Genomic DNA, 22,053 nt, shown 5'->3' on the forward strand with positions numbered 1-22,053 from the left:
ATGAGTTTACATAATCACTCATCTTTCCTTTATAGATGAGCAGAGACGGAAAGATTGTCGGCCGCGCGCAGCTTCACATAAAACAAGAGCAAACGATCGCGCGTGAACATGAACGGCCGGCAACAGGACGTTCCGTTTGACGTCATTAAGAGCGACGAAAACGCTAAAACAGATGTTGTTTCGAGTCTGCACTTTTGTACTTTACTTAAAAACGGTATGTGAACTTTAATTATTTAACTAAGGCGTTAAAAACGTCTCTGTTGTTGCTGAGTGTGTGAGGCAGCGTTAAAAAGTGTAATGTCACCTGGAGGCAAAATTTCGGTAATCCGAGTTCGAGGCCGTCGCTTTATGAATATGAGTTAACGGCACGCAATTTAAATCATAAGCGCCCAACGGATTCATGTCCTTCGTCCCACTCTGCCTTGAGTCTTCGATTCGGCCTGCACGTTATGTTTTCGGTTCCAATTTCTAATTTAATCGCCCAGAAGCCGATGCCGATTAATATTCCATTCTTGCCGCATATTCCTTTTGTTAACGTCCTTGTGAAATCGCTTTAATGTCGAGGAGGAAGAGACGATTTAATTCAGAAACTACACTTTTTTTAAAAGCTTAAAATACCCACAGTAACACACACAGTTCAGTCATATACTCACCCACCTAAGCGATACAGCGATAAATAATTATAAAAAATACACACACACAACCTCCTTTTGTTACCTCTATCACAGAGCAATAAGGAAAACGCTGTTGTATTTTAAAATTCATGAGTTATTGCCCGGTTTGAAAAAAAAGTTTCTTAGGGAGACAATTTCATTTTTTCCAATTTATTAAAGTAAATTTTTCCCTTTGAATTCTTACAGGTGTATTTGGATTCTTCGAATTAAACAAGCGTATTTGTCATATAGGACACCACAATCGATTTTCCTCACATCTAAGTTTTTTTTTGTTTGTTATTTTTCCATGTATTGCTGTTAAGTGTTTTGGAGTGATTTTTAGATCCTAGGCAGGCTGACAGATAAGCCAGCACTGTCATCAGCAAGGAATCACTCAGGGTCACATTCATCTCCATTTTATTTTATTTTTTTAATTTGATGTACTTCATTAATCCCTGAGGGGAGATTCTCTTTTTTTATGCCCTCTCATGAGGAGTCTGGCCACAATCCCTGACCTCTGAGAAAGAAATAAATGGTAGCTGAGTTTTGGTTAAGGTGAACGCCTCAGCCCAATGGCAGACTGGGAGCTTCTTCTTCTTCTTTTTAATGGCTGTTGGCAAACCAGCTCATCACTACCAGATGATTTAGAGTATAATGCTGGCTAAGAGGAGGGAAAAAATACTGTTATATGTTTAATTAGATAGATAGATAGATAGATAGATAGATACTAGGTATTCCAGATATCATTCATCTAAATTATCCCATATATTAATATACTAGCTGTGTAATCCCGTGCTGTAAAAAGCCCAGGGTCCTAGAAACTATTGAAATCATCAGAAAAAAGTTGAAGTGATAGATACTTTATTAATCCCAAGGGGAAATTCACATACTCCAGCAGCAGCATACTGATAAAGAACAATATTAAATTAAAGAGTGATAACAATGCAGGTATACAGACAGACAATAACTTTGTATAATGTTAACGTTCCACCCCCCCGGTGGAATTGAAGAGTCGCACAGTGTGGGGGAGGAATGATCTCCTCAGTCTGCCAGTGGAGCAGGACAGTGATAGCAGTCTGTCGCTGAAGCTGCTCCTCTGTCTGGAGATGATCCTGTTCAGTGGATTCTCCAAGATTGACAGGAGCCTGCTCAGCGCCCGTCGCTCTGCCACAGATGTCAAACTGTCCAGCTCCGTGCCTACAATGGAGCCTGCCTTCCTCACCAGTTCGTCAAGGGCATGATGCGTCCCTCTTCTTTATTCTGCCTCCTCATCACACCACCGCGTAGAAGAGGGCACTTGCCACAACTGTCTGATAGAACATCTGCAGCATCTTATTGCAGATGTTGAAGGACACCAGCCTTCTAAGGAAGTATAGTCGGCTCTGTCCTTTCTTGCACAGAACATCAGTATTGGCAGTCCAGTCCAATTTATCATCCAGCTGCACTCCCAGGTATTTATAGGTCTGCACCATCTGCACACAGTCACCTCTGATGATCACGGGGTCCATGTGGGGCCTGGGTCTCCTAAAATCCACCACCAGCTCCTTGGTTTTGCTGGTGTTCAGTTGTAGGTGGTTTGAGTACCACCATTTAACAAAGTCCTTGATTAGGTTCCTATACTCCTCCTTCTGCCCACTCCTGATGCAGCCCTCGATAGCAGTGTCAAGAAATGTAGAGATGTCAGGTAATTGAAAGGAGCTACTCTGGGTGTGTCTCTCCGAGGAGGATTCATCGTGCTGACGTGCTCACCTCACTTGTGCATTAGCGGCTAAGCGAGTGTGTCTTTCCTTGGAGGTTTTGTTTTGCCGACGTGCTCGCCTCTCTCTCTTCTGTAATAGTGGATAAGCGAGTGACTCTTTCTCTGGAGGTTTCGTTTTGCCGATGTGCTGGCCTCGCTTGTGTATCCTCGGAGGCAGAGTCTTTACCCCACTTCTGGGACGGACAGACACACACACTTCCACATGTAGACATTTATATATACAGTATATATATTGCAAATAAATTAACACAGTTCAGTGAATTTGTCTCAACTTTTCTCAGTAATTTGATATTTTATTTTTGATATTTTTTTGATATTTTATTTTTAATTAATCCTTAAAGATTTTGAATAAATCTGTTTCTGTTTTTAATTTTGTATTCCACCCACTATAACAAAATATGTCCAACTGGCTTATAATGATTACAATGTCTACATCATCCTGAGTGATGTGTTATGATCAGAAATAAATAATTTAACACCGTATGTACAATTCTAATGTCTGTTAATATAATTTCTTCCTTTTTTGGATCTATGGGTAAAATGGGTTAAACATTTTCACAGATTCTACAAATTCACTTCAAGTGTCCCACAATCTTTGTCGCAATCCAGACATCTTACTTAATGTCGTGTAGATTCACATTAGAAGGTTTAGTTAGCTCCTTTTTTATCCAGTCAACTTTTCCTGTCATTCCCCGTCCCAAATCAGCCATCTCTCTCACCTATTAGCTAATGTGTGGTGAGCAAAAATGGCTGTTGTCGCATCATGTAGGCGAATGCTGCACATTAGAGGTGGCTGAAGTGCCTCTCAACTTATCATGTAAAGTGCTTTGAGTAGTGAGAAAAGTGCTATGTAAACGTAAAGAATTATTATTATTATTCCCGCTTACCTCCTTATGCTGAGACCCATAAAAAAATAAACAAATAAAACATACACCAGCAGATTAGAAACAACGCACTGCCTGATTCACTTCCATCAGTAAACCGTGTCTAGATGAAAAATGGCGCATTTTAATACTCTGTAAAGCCAGAAAAACACTCTGAAAACAAATAACAGCACATACAAAACAACAGAAATCAAATCCATTGTCTTTACTGGTAAATAATGAGAAAGTCTTTTCTCTTGATATATATTTTTGATCCATCTGTTAACATAGTTTTGATCAATATATTGAACACCAGTCATATTTTCAGATACGCCAGAGTATTATTTAATTAAATTATACACCCTAAAATCTATTATCTGAAAAAAAAGTAAGGTAGAGTTACAGAGTACATCACAGTATAATGTTTCTGGAAATCCAAGAATTTAATTTTCAATGTTTGCAGAACTCGTCCACTTAAAAATATCAATAGTTTTCTCTTTATGTATCCAGCAATATCTTCATAAATATATAACTGTGAATTTCCCCTTGGGATTAATAAAGTATCTATCTATCTATCTATCTATCTATCTATCTATCTATCTATCTGGGTGATCATTATTGTACATGTTAATGATATTCGTAAAGTACATTAAACTCAAATTTAATCTACAATGCTTTGAAACAATTACGAGTAAAGCAGAAACAGGCAATGACTTCACAGCGTCACAGCTCCTCTTAAAGCTGATGTTTGATTAACATCCAGTTATATTAATCCAGAGGTCAAAGCTGCACAACTGTAATCAGAAGCAGATGTAATAAAAGCTTTATAAACAGTTAATAAAGATTTGTTCCCCATTCATATTCACACAAGTACAATTAGTGGCATTTTACATGTATGAATGATTTTTATTTAAATGGTGATTCCAATTAAATTTACTTTCTGTTCAATATGTAAATTAATATTTCCTTAAAGGTTTGACAACATTATTTCATAGCGGGCTCCTCAGCATGTATGCCTTAGGCTCAGGTTTAGATGTTCTGGTTTTGAATTCTTTACTCTTCGACATTGGCTTTTTGTTTTGCCCTTTGGTTCTTTCTCTTCTGTTTCTGGTATTTTGACCCTCGCTGCCCCCCATGACTCCTTCACATTCTCCTGGTCCTTTTACTCACAATAGTCCTGAAGACTCTGTGTGTACTAAGAGTACTGAGGGATCATGAGTGGTCCAAGGGTGATTAATATCAGCGATGAACAAGAATATTTGAAGACACAAGTTGCTACTCTCAGCACTGCAGTCCAGCATCTCCCCAGTGAGGTCGCTGGTTTAAAACAAACACCTGACGCTCCATTCACGAGCGCCTAGTATTGGTGTGTCAGACCCTCACATTCCCGATCCCGAGAGTGTTTCTGTGGACCTGCAGAAGTTCTGAGGCTTTGATATCTGATCAGCAGCCTCACACGTATTCCAACAATCAGCCTAAGATGGCCTTTATTTCTTTGTTAATTGACAAGCTACTTGAACGAGCATCTCCCTTTAGGCCGACACACATCCTTGTACACACCATTCTCTCTAAGAGTACGCAATAATCTTTACTCGACATGATGGTATGGGAACTGCCTGTAATAAATTATTAAAGTATAGACGAGGCAGTGCATTTATAATTACTTTCAACATAATAGTTCTGGGTTCAGGCTGGGACACCACTACGCTAGTAAAATTATTCCAGAGTAGGTCTGTGACGATGCGGCTTCTGCTCCAGGCTCCCATCTGGCTTCTGTGACCGGATGAGCTGGAGAGTGAAGACATCAACAACGAAGCAAGTGGATGGTGCTTTTACTTAAAATTAAAACAAAGTGTTCAAAAACAAGTGCAGTGCATAAAGTTCAATAAATAAATAATCCATTAAAAAAGTAAAAATCCAAGGCTAAAGCAAGATTAAAATCCTTCTAACGACATTGGGGTCACACCAGCTAAGCTCTGCTCCTTCCCAGTCTCTCCAGCTCACTGAAAGGTGTATATTCAGCACGGAGAGACATCAGCTACCGTGGTCCTCTTTCTACCGCCGGCGTCTGCCTGACCACTCGGGGTCGTTTGTCCTCCCGTCTTCGTTCTCGCACTTGAAGTTGTCCCTCAGATCCCTAGGGTGGACTTTTTCCCTGATCGTACCCCACTCTTCCATAAAATCAGAGGGCACAATCCTGTCCCACGAGCGCCGATCACTCGCTCCATCTGGGACCCCTGACAGCACTGACCTCTCTCTTTCACAGCAGGGTGGATGGTCCACTCTCTTTTCCCCCCAGTGCTGCGCTCTCGCTCTCCGCCTCTTCCTTTCATTTACCTTTCTTTTTCCTTTTCTCCTTTCCACACTCATGCTCCTACTATACTATATACAGTATAATGGGGACGTGGATCAGGTGTGGCGATTAGCAGTTCTCTGCATCAATTACGGATGCGGACGACTCCTCACCTGTGCACTTAAGCGAGGAAATGCCCGCAAATCATGAAGCGTCCCAGAACCGCTCCGGCCGCACTACCACATCCCCTCTTTAAACCGCAGGTGCGGCAATTATCTATTTAAAAACTGGCCTTTTTAATCTGAGCTGTGGACCCGCTATATCACAAGGTCATCAGATGAAATAAAGGAATAATTAGTCAATTATGGTTTGGGAGAAACATTAGACAAAGTGTTAGTATTCACTGGGGCTACAAGTGACGAGATGCCATTGGAAAAGAAAAATACAACAGTGCCTGTGTCTATTGGTTAAGAAACCCACCGCTTCTAATAGCGGTCCTGGAGAGCCCGTGGAGGTTCCAAAAACGAGAATCAGAGTTTTGTTTTTATTGCGGCTAATCTGGGCATTTCAATTCAATTCTGTTTTACTGTCCTAAAAGGTAAATTGGGTTTGTCAGCGGGTTTTAAATGGAGATTCAATCAAAACACACCTCAAAGACTAAAGCCATCAAACGTAAAGTTAGCACAAATTAATTAAATATAGCAGTGAGTGTAAAACGTATAGTGAAATATTACATTAAACATATTAGACATAATAATTAAACCGGCATTTAGAGTGCTGCAAATGCTAAGTAGTCAGTCTGATGATTTAAGCCTCTGAATGTTTATTAAAATTAAATTTACTGTGGGTATAGAAAAGAATCCCCCCCTTCGAAATATTCCCTTTTTTTTTTTGCTTTACAGCCTTAAATGAAAACACACACAAAAAATATTTCTTTCCAGCTTTACTTACTCAATGCAACTTATCCAAGTTAAAGATATCACAGCTACAGTTCAGAAAAATTATAAAAAAAAAAAAACAAGACCTACTGAGATTAATAAAAGATCACCCCCCCAATGTCAATGTCATTTTGTTGAACCCCCTTTTGCTTTAATGACAGCCTTGAGTCTGTTGGGATTTTTTTCTATCAGCTTTGCACATCTAGGTTGAGCTATTAATATTTGCCCCCGACTCTTCTTTACAGTTTAACTGTTCAAGTTCGGTCAAATTGGATGGTGAGTGTTTGTGGACTGCTGTCTTTAAATCTTTCCACAGATTTTCACTGTGATTTAGGTCAGGGCTCTGACTGGGCCACACCGGGACATTCACTTTTATCTCCTTCAGCCACACTGTGGTCAATGTTGCTGTGTGCTTCGGGTCGTTGTCATGTTGACAGATGAACATTCTGCCCATCTTCAACTTTCTGGCAGAGGGTAGCAGGTTTTCCTCAAGAATTTGATGGTATTTTGCCCCATCCATTTTTCCTTCTACCCTAATGAGAGCCCCAGGCCCTGCGGCAGAGAAACACCCACACAACAGGATGCTGTCACCTCCATGCTTTACTGTAGGTATGGTGTGTTGTGGATGGTGAGCTGCATTAATGTACCATTTGATTTTGGCCTCATCTGACCATAAGACCTTTTTCCACTTGGCATCAGAATCTTCAAGGTGCATTTCGGCAAAGCTCAAACGAGCCTTAATGTGGCCTTTCTTGAGAAGTGGCTTTTTCCTTGTGACCCTCCCGAACAAGCCACAATTGTGGAGTGCTTGTGAAATTGTTGTCACCTGCAAACAATGACCACTCTTTGCCATAAAATCCTGTAACTCCTTCAAATTGGCCATTGGCCTCTTGGTAGCCTCTCTTACCAGTTTCCTCCTTGCTCTTCCATCCAGTTTGGAGGGACAGCCGGATCCAGGAAGGGTCCTAGTAGCACCAAACACTTGCCACTTCCGTATAATGGACCTTAATGTGCTCCTTGGGATTGATAAAACCTTTGAGATTTGTTTTGTATTAATCTCCTGCTTAATGTCTGTCCACAACTGTATCCCTGAGATCTTTTGAAAGTGTTGTTTGCTGTCAGTTGCACTACCAAGCAAGGGAATGAATGCTCCAGGAACAGCTTCACTAATCACATGGATTACAAGTGATCACAGGTGGAAGGACGCCAGTAACCGTGGTCTGCAATGGAAATGGTGGGCACTTACACCTGATTGAGTTTTTTCTTTTTTTTTGGGGGGGGGGGGGGGTGATCCTTTATTCATCTCACTAGGTCTTGTTTTTGATTTTTTTTTTTTTAATTCTTCTGAACTGTAGCTGTGATATTTTCACTTGGATATTATAGATTGCATTGAGTAAGTAAAACTGGAAAAAATATTGGTTTGTGTGTTTTCATTTAAGGCGGTAAACAAATAAATTGGGAATATTTCAAAGGGGTGGGGGGATTCTTTTCTATACCCACTGTATTTAGTGGATTAATAGCAGTTGGGCTGGTGGAGTATTTGAACCGGTTGCTTTTTATTTGCAGTTACTACAACTGAGAAAGTCCTGCATGAGAGAAGACCCTCTGCTTTCTGTGTCACTTGCTAGTTATCAAATAAGTGTGTCAGGCTTGTGTGTTGGCACTTTGTGATTTTACCCCTCCATTTCTCCACTTCACAGTTTCATTTATTCTGTTTTTGTTGCTGACATTACGATCTCTAAACCAGGCCCACAGAATGTAAGTAAAGACCGACACAATGCAAGATTTGTAACAGAGTGACATGATGGTAGGATTCACTCTAAAAGTACTCGGCTTCCTTGTCCATTTCTGAGCAGATTGCTATGGTTTTGTTTTGAGTCTCGGATTGTCTTCAGATATTTATAATTGTCAACAATTTGCACTATCTGGTCTTGAATAATTGTTTTTTGTGGGCTAATGGTGTTTCTTCTAAAACTGATTATTAGTTGCATAGGTTTTGTAAGGTTTAGTTGTAGGAAGGACTTATCACAGCACTTAATAAAGTCATCTACCACTGGACCAGGACTTGGTTACATTCTCATTATGTCGGCTTATAATTACCAAGTCATCAGGAAACTTTGTAGATAAACTTGTTTTCGAACTTATGTGACAATCATTAGCGTAGATGATGTACACAAGAGGTGAAAGAGTAGACCCCCAAGGGGACCCCCTGGATGAGGACAGCATGTCAGATGGACAGCCATCAACTTTCACTCTCTGAGTCCTGTCTGTTAAAAAGTCAATCAGCCAAACTGAAGTCAAAATTAAAGTCCTTTATAAGTCTCTCTCCAAGAAGGTGAGGCTGAATGATATCAAAAGCTGATGAGATGTCTACAAACAGGAGCCTCCCATGAGCCTTGGTGTCCTCCAAGTGGTTATATAACACATGAAGCAAAGTGACAATGGTCCTCTGTCCTTCTCATACACTGCTAGGCAAACTGAAGCGCATCTAATCAACCCCCTGAGTTTTCTCTGTCAAATTCATCTTTATAAGTTTTTCAAATGATTTCATAACCAGTGATGTCAGAGCCCCTGGTCCCTTAAGGTTTTTGGGTCTTTGTTTTTTTTAAGCTACTGGAATTACTGTGGCCTGCTTTCACAGCTTTGAGATGTTTTGCTGTTCTGATGACAAGGTAAAAATAAAACAAAAAAAAAATGGAGCTGAGCTGCTCTGCACAAGATTTTAAGAACCTTCCACTAAGATGATATTTGCTGTAGGGGTCGCTAGCTGCCTAGTTGGAATAAGTTATTTTGTAATTGCGGAGTTTTAAGTAACCCAAAACTATATAGATATAATATTAAAAGGCGATATCTCTCCCATAGTGATACCGCGGTAAGAAATCACATAAGAGAAAATAACATAGCTTTCTTTAATGACGATTCACACGGCATTACAGACGAGGAAGCCATAACAAGACTTTTTATCAAGGTGGGATCTTGATGTATACAGTCTGCCATTTTCGTTGCTGTGATGGAAGGATTTTCAGGACGTATGACGATATCACCCATCCGTCCATCGGCTTTGAGGTGTTTAGCTGCTGTCCAAGTCTTTTATACTGTTTTCTCAATGTGTAGGCCCTTACTTAGGTTCCAAACAAGGCAAGGAGAGGATTCAATTTCCTCTCTAACATACAGAAATAGTACAATGCCCATTTTCGTGGTTGTCCCTTTCTCTCTTCAAATGCTTGCCTAGCAGTTCTAAATGCTGAGAGCTCCTGGCCTGTACATGTGAATGGATTTATAAAATATATTTTGTACAGAGCACAGTGACATTAAACTTATATTCTAATTACAGATGGTCCAGCCCAGCACTTGTTTTTTATTTTCTAAATAATGTTCTCTACATCTTTGTGGGCAACAAATCTCTCTCTCTCTCTTATCAGAAACCATCTGCATTAACCATCGCTCAGTCAGATCTCAAGTTGTATTCACTGAATCTGTTAACCAAGTCAGAGTTGGAGTTGAAGACCTGAAGCCCTTCCATGGTGATGACTGTTTGATTGTTGCTGGCCAGCTAAGGGTTTAAGGTCTGACCACACCAAGCTCAGATTACACGAGGAGAACTGCTGTTCACACTTATCTCTAGACTCCAATTTAGCTTTTATGATTGCAAGCTTTAAATCCCTCTGTGCAGCACACACCTCATGTCTAATGGCACTTTTCTTCTTATGTCTTAATGGCTTGACAGATTTGTTGACCCAGGGTTCATCATTAGGGTGGGCCTTAATGTTTTTAGTTGGGATAAGCATGTCTTCACAAAATAAATCTAACTGCTGGTAACATGCAAAGGTTTGTCTAAGTCGGTGCTGGTATCTTTTTAGATCCCACTCTGTACAGGGAAAGCAACCTTGTCATTTCTGAGTACAGCCTTCTCTCCCAAACTTCATTGCCTTCATGTTTAAATTTTCTTTTTTTATAAGGCTGATCTGTAAATCGAGGAGAAGGTAAACAGAGTGGTGATCCGAAAAGCCTATCAGCAGTTTAGCTCTCAATTTGTAAGCTCTTTTAATTGTTCCATAGCAAAGATCAGAGAGGATTATTGTTCCTTGTTGAGCCAGTCACATATTGATAGATTAGTTAGTTAGAGATTCCTTTGGGCCAGGGGGTCCCCAACTACAGTCCTGGTGGGCCCCAGTGGCTGCAGGTTTCATTCTAACCCTTTTCTTAATTGGTGACCAGTTTTTTGCTGATAATTAACTCCTTTTCCTTTCATTTTAATAGAATGAATGAATTGCTTCATTTTTTTCCTTAAATGGCACCCAAAGCAGAAATGAAATGTGAAATGAGGGAGCCAACAGAAGGCCAACTAAGTCAGGGCCTCAAACTCCAACCAGTTGCTTAATTACGCGCCGAGTCTTGTTGTTAATTAAACCCATTCTTTAATTTCATGGCTTGTTGCTACTCTCGTTGTGCAATAGCAGACAATTCAGAAATTGTTGATTTTCTCTTTTCTAAGAGCACTGGTAAAATGTTTTGTGGACCTGAGCAGATTGGTATTCCTGAGACCCTCACCTTTCTTTATTTTCAGATATTGTATGATGGACACCAGTTGTTTTGGCTCATTTTGTATCTCATTATTGTTTCGCTGCTAATTAAGGAAAAAAGAAATAATTAAGGGGTCTGAGTCTTCAAGAGCAAGTCCAATAAAATGAGTTCAAAAGAAGTTAATTAGGTCACTAATTAAGAAAAGGGTTTGAATGAAAACCTGCAGCCACTGCGGCCCTCCAGGATTGGAATTGGGGACCCCTGCTGCAGTGATTAAAGTCCCTAAGAAGAAAATGTGATGCACCCGTTGAGTGTGACTGCAGGTTAAATGTCCCAAATTGCAGGACAATTAATCCCCCCATCTCATAAATGGATTAGTAGGCTTATGTCGTCAAACCTTATGTCAAGTCAGTTAATTTCTTCATCGATTAGGTGTCTGCTGAATTTTTTTTTTTTTATCAATTTTTAATTTGATTTCAAAAAATAGGAAGGGGATAACAAATTAAAAAAAAACATTTTCATATATAAATTTGAACCACATAGAGCAGTGATTAAAGAAGAACAAAATATGGCGCATACGGTGAGTGGGACTTCAGTCTTTGCACCACATTAATAAGTGTTTCAAATTGCAAGAAAACTAATCTGGCCATCTCATAAACAGGTAGGTTAGGGCTTTTGTAGTCAAATCTTATCTCAAATCAGTTAATTTCTTTATTGATTAAGGGTCTGTCGAAATTTAAGTTTTGACGTTGCATGGAAATGTAGCCTCAAGATAAAACCTTTGAAACTGCCACTTTGAATTACTTGTGTAGACCTGGTAATGTTTATTACTGCACCAGCTAAACTTGTAAGGGGCTTTATTCTCACTGAAGACATTCCTCTTTTCATTCTACCATTTTCTAGCCCTGATTTGGGACTTATTACATGGGGCCAAAACTGTTTTTATATTTTTATTCAACCTCCTATACATAAGACTCTCTTATGCTCAAGTCACTATATTACCGCTTACGAATTAAACATTTTCTGAAGTCTTTTCCTCGCAGCAATCTTTGTGATGCTTTCAACTCTGCTTTTCAACTTTACCAGAGTTATGGATACCCAAAGGTCACATGTATGCTCTGTAACATACAGAAACCAAGGTTATGGGTGATTATATTACTAAAAATTTGACTATGAGGTTTATCTGCCCCTCTAATAGTCAATTAGGGCTGTTTTTCTCTTTTTTATTTGTCTCTCTTTTGTTTTAAAGAAAGATGGAACTTTATATCCTTGTATTATCTATCATGAGCTAAAAACACAATATGTTATAGAATAATTACCATCGCCCATTGATTTCTTTGTTACTTGATAAATTTACAGAAGAGGCCCCCAATTTCAGTCCTGGAGGGCCACAGTGGATGCAGGCTTTCATTCTAACCCTTTTCTTAATTAGTGACCTGTTTTTGCTGCTATTAAACTTCTTTTGAATTAAGACTCAGACCCCTTAATTGTTTCTTTTTCCTTAATTAGCAGCCAAACAATAACGAGATACAAAATGAGCCAAAATGTGACCAGCAAACTGTGTCCATCATACAACATCTGAAAATTAAGAAAGATGAAGGTCTCTGGAATGCTGATCTGCTCAGGTCCTTAAAGCATTTGACCAGTGCTCTTAGAAAAGAGAAAATCAACAATTTTGGAAATGTCTGCTATTGCAGCCTGAGAGCAGCAACAAGCCATGGAATTAAAGAACGGGTTTAATTAACAACAAGACTCGGTGCCTAATTAAGCAATTGGTTGGAGTTTGAAGCCCTGACTTAGGTGGCTTTCTGTTGGCTCCCTTACCGTTTAAGGAAAGAAATGAGGCAATTCAGAGGAACGATGAAGACATTCAGGGAAACAAATCTTTAAAAAGCAACTCAATTTAAGTTAATTCAAAAGAAGTTAATTAGCAGCAAAAACTGGTCACTAATTAACAAAAGGGTAAGAATAAAAACCTGCAGCCACTGGGGCCCTCCAGGACCAGAGTTGGGGACCCCTGATCTGCAGGGTTTATGGTGTTCATGACACTTGATCCCGGTAGTGCCTACAACCTGATTTGTATTAGGGAGGGTAAAAGAAGACTGTATTTAATACTGCTTCCGGTAATTATACAGTAAATGCCCTGTAATATAGTTAGTGCTCCAATAGTTTTTCACTCATTTCTAAATGATGGTTTTCATGATGTATTTGGTCTGTGGAAGAAAAACCTCCTAGGAAAACAGGACAAGTTGAATCAATTAGATTTTTATTCAGTCACAGATGAGTACCGGGATTCTACGTTGCAAGGTAGAAGAGCAAAGTTCCATTTTTCGATTGGCTTTTTATAATTTCTTCTTCCTCCCCATTCCCCTTATTTATATTAAAAAAACATAATATTGTTTACTTAAACATTTTATTTTATTATACTAATGGGCCATCTGTTCTTATTTTTTTCACTTGTCAGATAGACCTCAAAGAAGGAAAAGTCATCTTTCCTGTGTCTAATGGACAAGTTCCTAAAAAAGAAGTTGTCCTTGGTCAGTGTATTGCACCCTGTGTCATGATAGACGCCCGTATGAATAACCTGCTGTTATAGCAAAACAGCTATGTCAGCTTTTAACCCTCGGTAGCTTGCAAGCAGTTAATTTTTCTTTCACATGTCATTATGTCTTGGTTTACTTAAACAATATACTGATTTTCTGCTGTTTCAAGGAATCTCACGTAACCCACATTTTATCTCCTTTTAGGAATAACAAGCTTTTTACTTGCTAGAGAAATATCTGGTAAATGTTGGAGAAATGATTTTCAGCAGTCTTCCATTTTGGTTTTTGTTGTGGCAATGTACTGGTTTTCACACAGACTCTGAGAATGTCTCTGCTGTTTGTTCGTGGAGACACAGTGAGAGTCACAAGCAGGTGCAGAGATCTGTAGGGTTTGCAGATTACAATAGGCAATTCATTTAGAACTTCACTTTATGGATTACTCCTATAAACAAGTGTCACTAAGAATGGTGGGAAATTTTTTTGGAACTTCTAAAGCTCAGTCTTGTTTTGATGTACTTAAGGGTAAATTTACATCTGCTCTTATTCTTCACCACACCAATGTCTCCCTTCCTTTAAAAGATGAGTTAGGTGCAGCAAGTGTTTACCAACACCATCCTGTCCTTGATATGTTTCATCCATGTGCCTGTTTGTCTATAAAGTGATCTACAGAATTAGGAGTGACATGTTAGTGCAGTGGTAGTGCTGCAGTAAGGGGACCTGGAGTTATGAAGACAGGACATGGAGATGCCTTCCTTTGTATAATAAGGTTTGGTGTGGTGTGGCTCCATTGTCGAGACATCCACCTCAGAGTTCAATCCTAAGAACTCAGCCGTGATATATTGGACCTTATTCCTTCGTTACTGGCCCCATTATCAGTTAGCTTTGGGAGCTGGATATCATATCAGCAGCTCACTCGCTCACATTTTTGCAAAGAAGGTACATTCTTCTTTTCATGGATGTTAATTGAAGAAAGTTTTAGGTGCTCTTGGCACCACTTTGTCTAGTCATCATGGAGGTGCACCATTACAATGAAACTGAACAAAATTTATTTTCCAGAGTGTACTACCATGTATAAAGGAAGGGATATGGCCCAGAGAATCACTCTTGGGTTGCGGCATGTGATTTTCACCCTCTGAGTCTTTTGAATAAATTACAATAATGCTTCTCTGACAAGCTGGCTGGTTGTGTCCAGACGCTGTGCCTTGTGAGGGGGGTATATAGTTTATGTTTGCATTTTGGTATTAATAAAGTTTTGTTAATGTGTAGAACAGGGGTGGGCAAAGTTGTTCCTGGAGGGCTGCAGTGGCTGCAGGTTTTTGTTCCAACCCGATTGCTTAATATGAAGCACTTAGTGCTCAAGGAACACTTCTGTTTCATTTTAGTTGTCTCACTCGTTAAGATTTTGATCCCTTATTGCTTATTTTAGTCTTAAACAGCTGTATTCTTGTATTTAATAGCTCCTAATTAGCAATAACATGCAAATGACAAAAGAGAGCAGCATTTCTCCATTTAGCTTGTTACCATTTCCACCTGTGTGTATTTATCTTGCACTATTTGGTTTAATTAAATACTTGGAAGGAAAGTGAAGGGAGAAAAGTGAAGGACTGAGAATTACTCATCTGTTTTAGACTTCAGATTATTTGGATGAGATCCTTAGAAAGCAAAAAAAAAAAAAAATCCAGGATATGAGAATGACCTGACATGGCAGAGTTAAACCACTATAACAAGCCATGAAATGAAATTACTGGCAAGGATTGTTTTCTAATTAAGCAACCAGGTTGGAAGAAAAACCTGCAGCCACTGCGGCCCTCCAGGACTGACTTTGCCCACCCCTGGTGTGGAGTTTTAAAAGGTAGAGTAAACAGAAGATGAAAGATGTGCTACCAGCATGCCAAGTGAGACTGAAACGATTCAGATGCCACTTAGTGTACTGTAGTCTCGGGTCTATAGATCTTAAAAGTGCATGGTGACTCTAGTGTAATGTGAGGGAGTGCTGTAAAAAGAAACAGCACATGTCTTAGATGTTACTGGAGACATTTTCAAGGAATGAAATCCTGTTCTCATGTTTCTTTAATAGTGAGAAGCAGCCACCGTTTACTTCAGCTCCAACATGGATGTGAAAGCGAAGACATGTGAGGCTGACATAAATACCATAAAGATAATGACACTAAGTATTAAGGAGGAGGATTGTGAATGGGAGCCCGTTCACCATAACCATCTGAGTCTGGACATTAAGGATGAGGATTATGAACTGGTAACTGTGGGCATTAAAGAAGAGTCTGAGGAATCATCAGTCAGCATTGAGACCCACAAACATAAAAGTCTGGAGCCTGTCGAGCTCAATATGAGGTCCGAATCATTGCAGCCTGGCACAAAGAGGACTGAGGAAATGTCGTCTGTTACACCTCGGGAAGATGAACCATCACCTACACATCAGTCTGAACAACGTAAGTATAAAGTTAAAAGAGTATGTTTTAGGCAAGGGCCTGAAAAGGGCGTCTCATACCTGTTATGTGAAAATTACAACTGCAGTGAGGCTTAATATTCAATGATGAAAGTGAGTGCATATTTTTTAGTAAATTACTGAATTTACAAGTCACTGGTTTGCATTCATTAAAGCAACTGGAGATATTTGGAAAGACTGACGAATAATTAAACTTGTTTCTTATTAGACTGACTGGCATGTATTTACGTTAATGGAGACTGTCAGGTGGGGTAGGCTAGGGGGCCGTCAGGACTGTGACCTTCTCTGTTTGATCTGACTGCAGACCCCAGACTCCAGTTTTATTTTTATTTTCTGATTTCTTTTGTTCCACTGTTGCTATCTTTCTATATCTCTGTTATCACTATTAGGAGCATTGCTGTGATCTGTTTATGTTGACCGTTGAATTTAATTTTGTTTTGTTGTATACATAGCATAATTTTACATTTCTGTGTATAAATGTTTTATGGTTTGTACAATTTGATAGTAATGCATTATAGTTGTTAATGTGTGTCAGCCTTGTGAAAGTGTGCTCAATGAAAAGCATTATATAAAAATAACATGAATGGGGCTGAAGAGTCACTGATTGCAGTGAAAATTCAATCAATTGGACTTACTAAGTGACTTCACAACTGGTCAATTTACATCATTGAAATTTCGCAGTAAAATGAAGCATTCCAGTACAAGCTGATATAATGTATTTGTATATATTTTTCAGACTGAAATGTGTTTGTAACAAACAACATATGTATTACTGATTAGCTGAGACACACAGACATGTCTCTTACCTTTCAGAATTCTTGATATGTCCAGACGCTGTGCCTTCTCTTGAACTGATGAAAGTGCGACTTGTCACTCACTTGGCAAGTACAGCACATAGCACAGCTTGTTCCTGTCCTCTCTACCAGTTTGTGTTTACTCAGTTGAACCACACAGCACTCTGGGTAATAGCCTTAAAGGAGGAGGCTCACTTATTAGACACATGTCACATACAAGTCAATAAGCTAAGGCGTGACCTTAAAGAAACAAATACACTTTGACATAAACAGATGCACATGTTTTGTGGTAAACGTGTTAAGTTTAAACGCCTTTTTTTAAGTTCTCTACTAAATTCTTATAAACCAATGAGCTTGCTTTCTTTCTTTCTTTCTTTCTTTCTTTCTTTCTTTCTTTCTTTCTTTCTTTCTTTCTTTCTTATTAATTAATTATTTTTAGCAAAATGAGACCAATAACCTTGTCAAAGGGGCCTATCACACATGATCGGTTTATTTATTATTGAAGCGTCTTGGCTCCAGTATTTGTGTTCATGTTTTTTTTTTTCTTTTGTTCTTTATTTCGCCTTATATAGTTTCTTGTATTAGGAATTTGTTCCCTTGGGGTCAGAGTGCAGGGTCAGCCATTGTACAGCGCCCCTGGACCAATTACAGGTTAAGGGTCTTGCTCAAGGGCCCAACAGAGTAGGATCCCTTTTGGCAGTGACATGGATTCGAACCGGCAACCTTCTGGATACCAGCACAGATCCTTAGCCTCAGAGTAGCTTTAATGTAGAAAGCAAAATGATCGAGTTGAGTGTCTTTCCACATGCAGTTTAATGTTTCTAATTACTAATTTAAAATTTAAACCATCATTAATTTAATGATATGAGTTAAAGCAAATAATAGGACAATGGTTTGAAAATAAACATTTTTTTCCTCTTAATACAGGTGATGGACCTCATTACTCTTCTGAACATGGCAAACGATTTTCACATTTAACCGATCTTCGGAGTCGCAGAAGAACTCATGCTGAAGAGAACCAGTACTGCTGTTCTGAATGTGGCAAACGTTTCTCCCGAATTGCCCATCTTCAAACCCACACAAGAATTCATACTGGGGAGAAGCCATATCGCTGTTCAGAATGTAACAAACAATTCTCGCAAATATCCCATCTTCACAGACACACAAGAATTCACACCGGAGAGAAGTCATATTGTTGTTTTGAATGTGGAAAACGATTCTTACAAATCAGCCATCTTCAGACTCACACAAGAATTCACACTGGAGAGAAGCCATATCAGTGTTCGGAATGTGACAAACGATTCTCACGAATTGCCCATCTTCAGAGACACACTAGAATTCACACTGGAGAGAGGCCGTATGGCTGTTCAGAATGTGGCAAAACATTCTCACAAATCATCAACCTTCAGACCCACACCAGGACTCACACTGGAGAGCAGCTGTATTGCTGTTCCGAATGCGGAAAGCAATTTTCACAAATCTCCCATCTTCAGAGTCACACAAGAAGTCACACTGGGGAAAAGCCATATTCCTGTAATGAATGTGGCAGACAGTTCAAACATATGATCAACCTTCAGACTCACATACAAGTTCACGCTGCAAAGAAACCATACTGCTGTTCTGAATGTGGCAAACAATTCAGTAACAGGAATAGTTATGAATCCCACTCAAGAATTCACATAGGAGCAAAGCCATATTCTTGTTCTGAATGTGGAAAACAATTCTCCAGCAACGACTATCTTCAGAGACACAAAAGAAGTCATACTGGGGATAATCCAAATTTTTGTTCTGAATGTGGAAAAAAATTCTCTAGCATCAGCTATCTTCAAATCCACAAAAGAAGACACACAGGGGAGAAGCCTTATGCTTGTTCTCAATGTGGAAAACAGTTCTATGACAACAGCCATCTACTGAGACACGAAAGAATCCACACCGGAGAGAAGCTACATTGCTGTTCAGAATGTGGGAAACAGTTCTCACGAATGGCCAATCTTAAGACCCACATAAGAATTCACACTGGGGAGAAGCCATATTCTTGTTCTGAATGTGGAAAACAGTTCTCTGACAGCAGCCATTTTCACAAACACAAAAAAAATTCTCACTGAATAGAAGATGTATAGCTCTTGTGAACGTCTCCACCGACTCTTGTGAATGAGCGGTCTTCAGGATTCACACAGGAAAGAATGTACATTGCTGTTCAAAATGTGGCAAACTATTTGCAGTTATGTTGTCCTAAGAGCCACACAAGAATTCTCACTAGGGCATAACCGTATTGTTGTAATGAATATGGAAAACGATTCTTCCATATGATCAGCCTGCAGACCCACATACAAATTGACACTAAGCACTGCAAATTTAAGGAAGGAAGAGCTATAGCAATGTAAAAGAAATATTTTGACAAAAGAGTGAGATTCGCTTCTGTCTTGATAGTGAATACATCCAGAAGGTTTGGAAGCTATATTGCTGTTGTGAACATGACAAATGATTCCTTTACAGGTGTAGTCTTTTAACCCATTCAAGAACTCTCGTAGGAGTGGAGCCTCACTGCTGTTTTAAATTGTTCTATAACAACATGTTTATGTGCTTTATTGTTGTTTTTGATGTATTATTTTTTCATATTTGTATGTATTTTCTGTGATGTTTATAATTATGTAATGTCCATTGAAATGTCCTTGTGTTTTATGGGTGGAGCTCCAGGAGGCAGGGCCAGTCTGATGTCACCACTTCTGAGCCTTCCCAATGGCTGTTTAGCCATAGCAGAGCAGTCACAGTTAGGAGAACATTTAGTTTGTGTGACATTTAGTTTTGTGAGTATTGCTGTTTTCTTTAAATTTTGTGCTTTTCTTGATTTACTTTGCTTCTATCCCCGGTTTTCTCTTCTGGATTGTGGCATGGGACTTGTTTGCTTAAGATTGCCTTTTACACGACTTCTTTCTGCCTATTTTTGCGCTGTTTTGAGCATCTCGCTCACATTCTATTCTATTTTCTATTTTTTTTTCTAATAAATCATTCATTTATAAAGATTATTTTGTTTGTTCTGCTCTTAAAACCCAAATGTTACTGGTAATGCTTGTTGATTTTTTGCTTTATTTTGGGAATTTCTCGTTATTTAATCCAGCCAATTATTTTTATTTTTCTGCCATGCCGGAAGCCTTCAGTTACGTGGATTTGGGATTAGTCTGCTTGAGTAGGCTGTTTAGGCCCTGCTTTTATTGTCCTTTTAGAAAGCATCACAACCCTTTTGTTTTGTTTGACATTCTTAATCACAACATAAATATGGTTCTCAAAAATGGTCATGGTGAAGAACCACGTAAAAATTAATGCTATGGTAAAGCCTTATATTTGCTCTAATTGTGGTAAACTGTTCTCTAACAGGAGTCATCTTCAGAGCCACAGTAGAATTCACTATCAAGAGAAGTCCTGCAGGAGTAATTGGAGGACAGTGAAGAAAGTGAGGTAGGAAGGAGTTCAAACTCACTCTCCTAACTCCAAGCATTGATGATTACTTTCAAAAGTAATTTTGAAAGCAATCATCAATCAGTGTGCTTCATTGTGTGAGATCAATGCCAAGTCTCATCAAGGTGAGAACCATCCATCATATTGGCTGCACATCTCCCAGGATGCAAATGTGCCCAGCCACTGTCCCTGGATTAGTTCATTTTAGTAATTTGGTATTGGTTTTTATTTTGTACTTTGGGGGATTCATCTTTGAGTTCAGTTTTCTGTAACGACGGACACTTTCAATTGAGTTTAATAAATTATCGTATATACTCGTGTTTAAGTTCTCCCGCAGATAAGTCGGGGCTTGATTTTACCGTATTAATTTCCGGTATTTTATAATGTCGGTCGTATAAGTCAAATGTGGAAACCTCACGCTATTGGTCGAAGAGATTATGATATGCTAACGCCCACCTGAGAGAGTAACCACAGAGCACACAGCCTTTTTTTTCTATGTGGGTGTGGCAATGCGCCGTATCAGTGTGTGCTCCTAACCTCTCTCTCTCTATTGTGCCTACATGGCCACACGGTAATACCCGAACTATTCCGAAGCAATGTTTGCACTGTTTTGTGTTTTTTGTATCTCACACCCTCATACACCTTTATCGTAAGAGCATCCCTTATCTACAATGTAGCATTCGATCAGAAGAAAATATGAAGCTGGCATTGAAATAAAAGTCGCTGAAGTGGTGAAACAATTGGAAACTGCGCTGCTGCAACAAAATTCAATGCGTCTGAAAAACTGATGCGAGATTGGAGGAGGCAACAAGATATAAAAAAAATTAAGTGTCATATTTTTGAATGGGTGTGTAAGTCTGGATCTGATTTTATGATCGATTCTTTGGATTTCAAGACCCGACTTATTCGCGAGTATATACGGTAAGCAAATTCTTAAAGTCAAGCCAAAAATCAAATCTCAAATATATTTTTTATGAAGGGATGTCAACAACAATAAGCGTTTAGAAACCAAAACAAAAAATTCCATGAATCAAAAATCTAAAGATACTTACCCCCTTTTTGTGTCGAAGAATCCGAAATCTCGGACCAAGGGCAAGGTGACACACCAAGGTTTATGATGGAGCTCTCATCTAATACCTTCCTAGTATCTCTGATGTGCACCTTAACTGAATACTGAAAACAGAAAATGGAGCTGTGATGCACTTAAACATATAAAAATATAAAAAAAAACGTTGCTTGTTTACACAACCCAGAAGATGTATTACATGATCACACTGTTGCAGCCATGATGTCAACGTAACTTACATTATAAATATGGTGGCAGTTACTGTAAAAATGATCTTTGCTTTGTCTTGAGATGCAATGTCTATGAGGATTATTGTGAGAGAAAATTGACCAGCAGATGAGACAAATTATCGTAGTTTTAGATGGAGTAAGTCGAGAACATAAGAGCAATAAGAGATCAGGCAAACAAACCACAAGGACAAAACTAGAATCGGACGTTAGGGACGAAACAATATGAAACCTAATGTTACACTTATTTGATTTAGAATGTAGCTACCGCTAAAGATTTTTTTTTTTATAGAACCGGATATGACACTAATGCCTGGCGATCCCAGCTCTTCAAAGAAACTGAATGTTTTCTCTGTCCTGGCTGCACACTAATGATTAGAGCCACCATAATAGAACTAGCAACCCTCATTAAATGTTTCTTTCACATAGCATAACTTGATTTTTCAAAACCACTCGACTGTGATGTTTCATCA

At 39.0% G+C, this 22,053-nt stretch overlaps 1 protein-coding gene across 2 annotated transcripts; it reads left to right on the top strand.

Moving 5' to 3' along the window:
• The first annotated feature begins 11 nt into the window (after positions 1-11).
• Positions 12-19,844, top strand: LOC114667507 (gastrula zinc finger protein XlCGF57.1-like). Of its 2 annotated transcripts, none has more exons than XM_028822818.2 (3): positions 12-214; positions 15,651-16,020; positions 17,759-19,844. In XM_028822818.2, exons 2-3 carry the CDS (start codon positions 15,684-15,686, stop codon positions 18,934-18,936), a joined length of 1,515 nt encoding a protein of 504 aa, XP_028678651.2. In that variant the 5' UTR covers positions 12-214; positions 15,651-15,683; the 3' UTR covers positions 18,937-19,844. The 2 variants fall into 2 exon arrangements, with proteins under 2 accessions (XP_028678651.2, XP_051781988.1); XM_051926028.1 differs by having other exon boundaries at positions 13-218; positions 15,658-16,020.
• The last annotated feature ends 2,209 nt before the right edge of the window (positions 19,845-22,053 follow it).

This window comes from Erpetoichthys calabaricus, chromosome 1 (assembly GCF_900747795.2).
Source record: "Erpetoichthys calabaricus chromosome 1, fErpCal1.3, whole genome shotgun sequence".
NCBI classification, from domain to species: domain Eukaryota; kingdom Metazoa; phylum Chordata; class Cladistia; order Polypteriformes; family Polypteridae; genus Erpetoichthys; species Erpetoichthys calabaricus.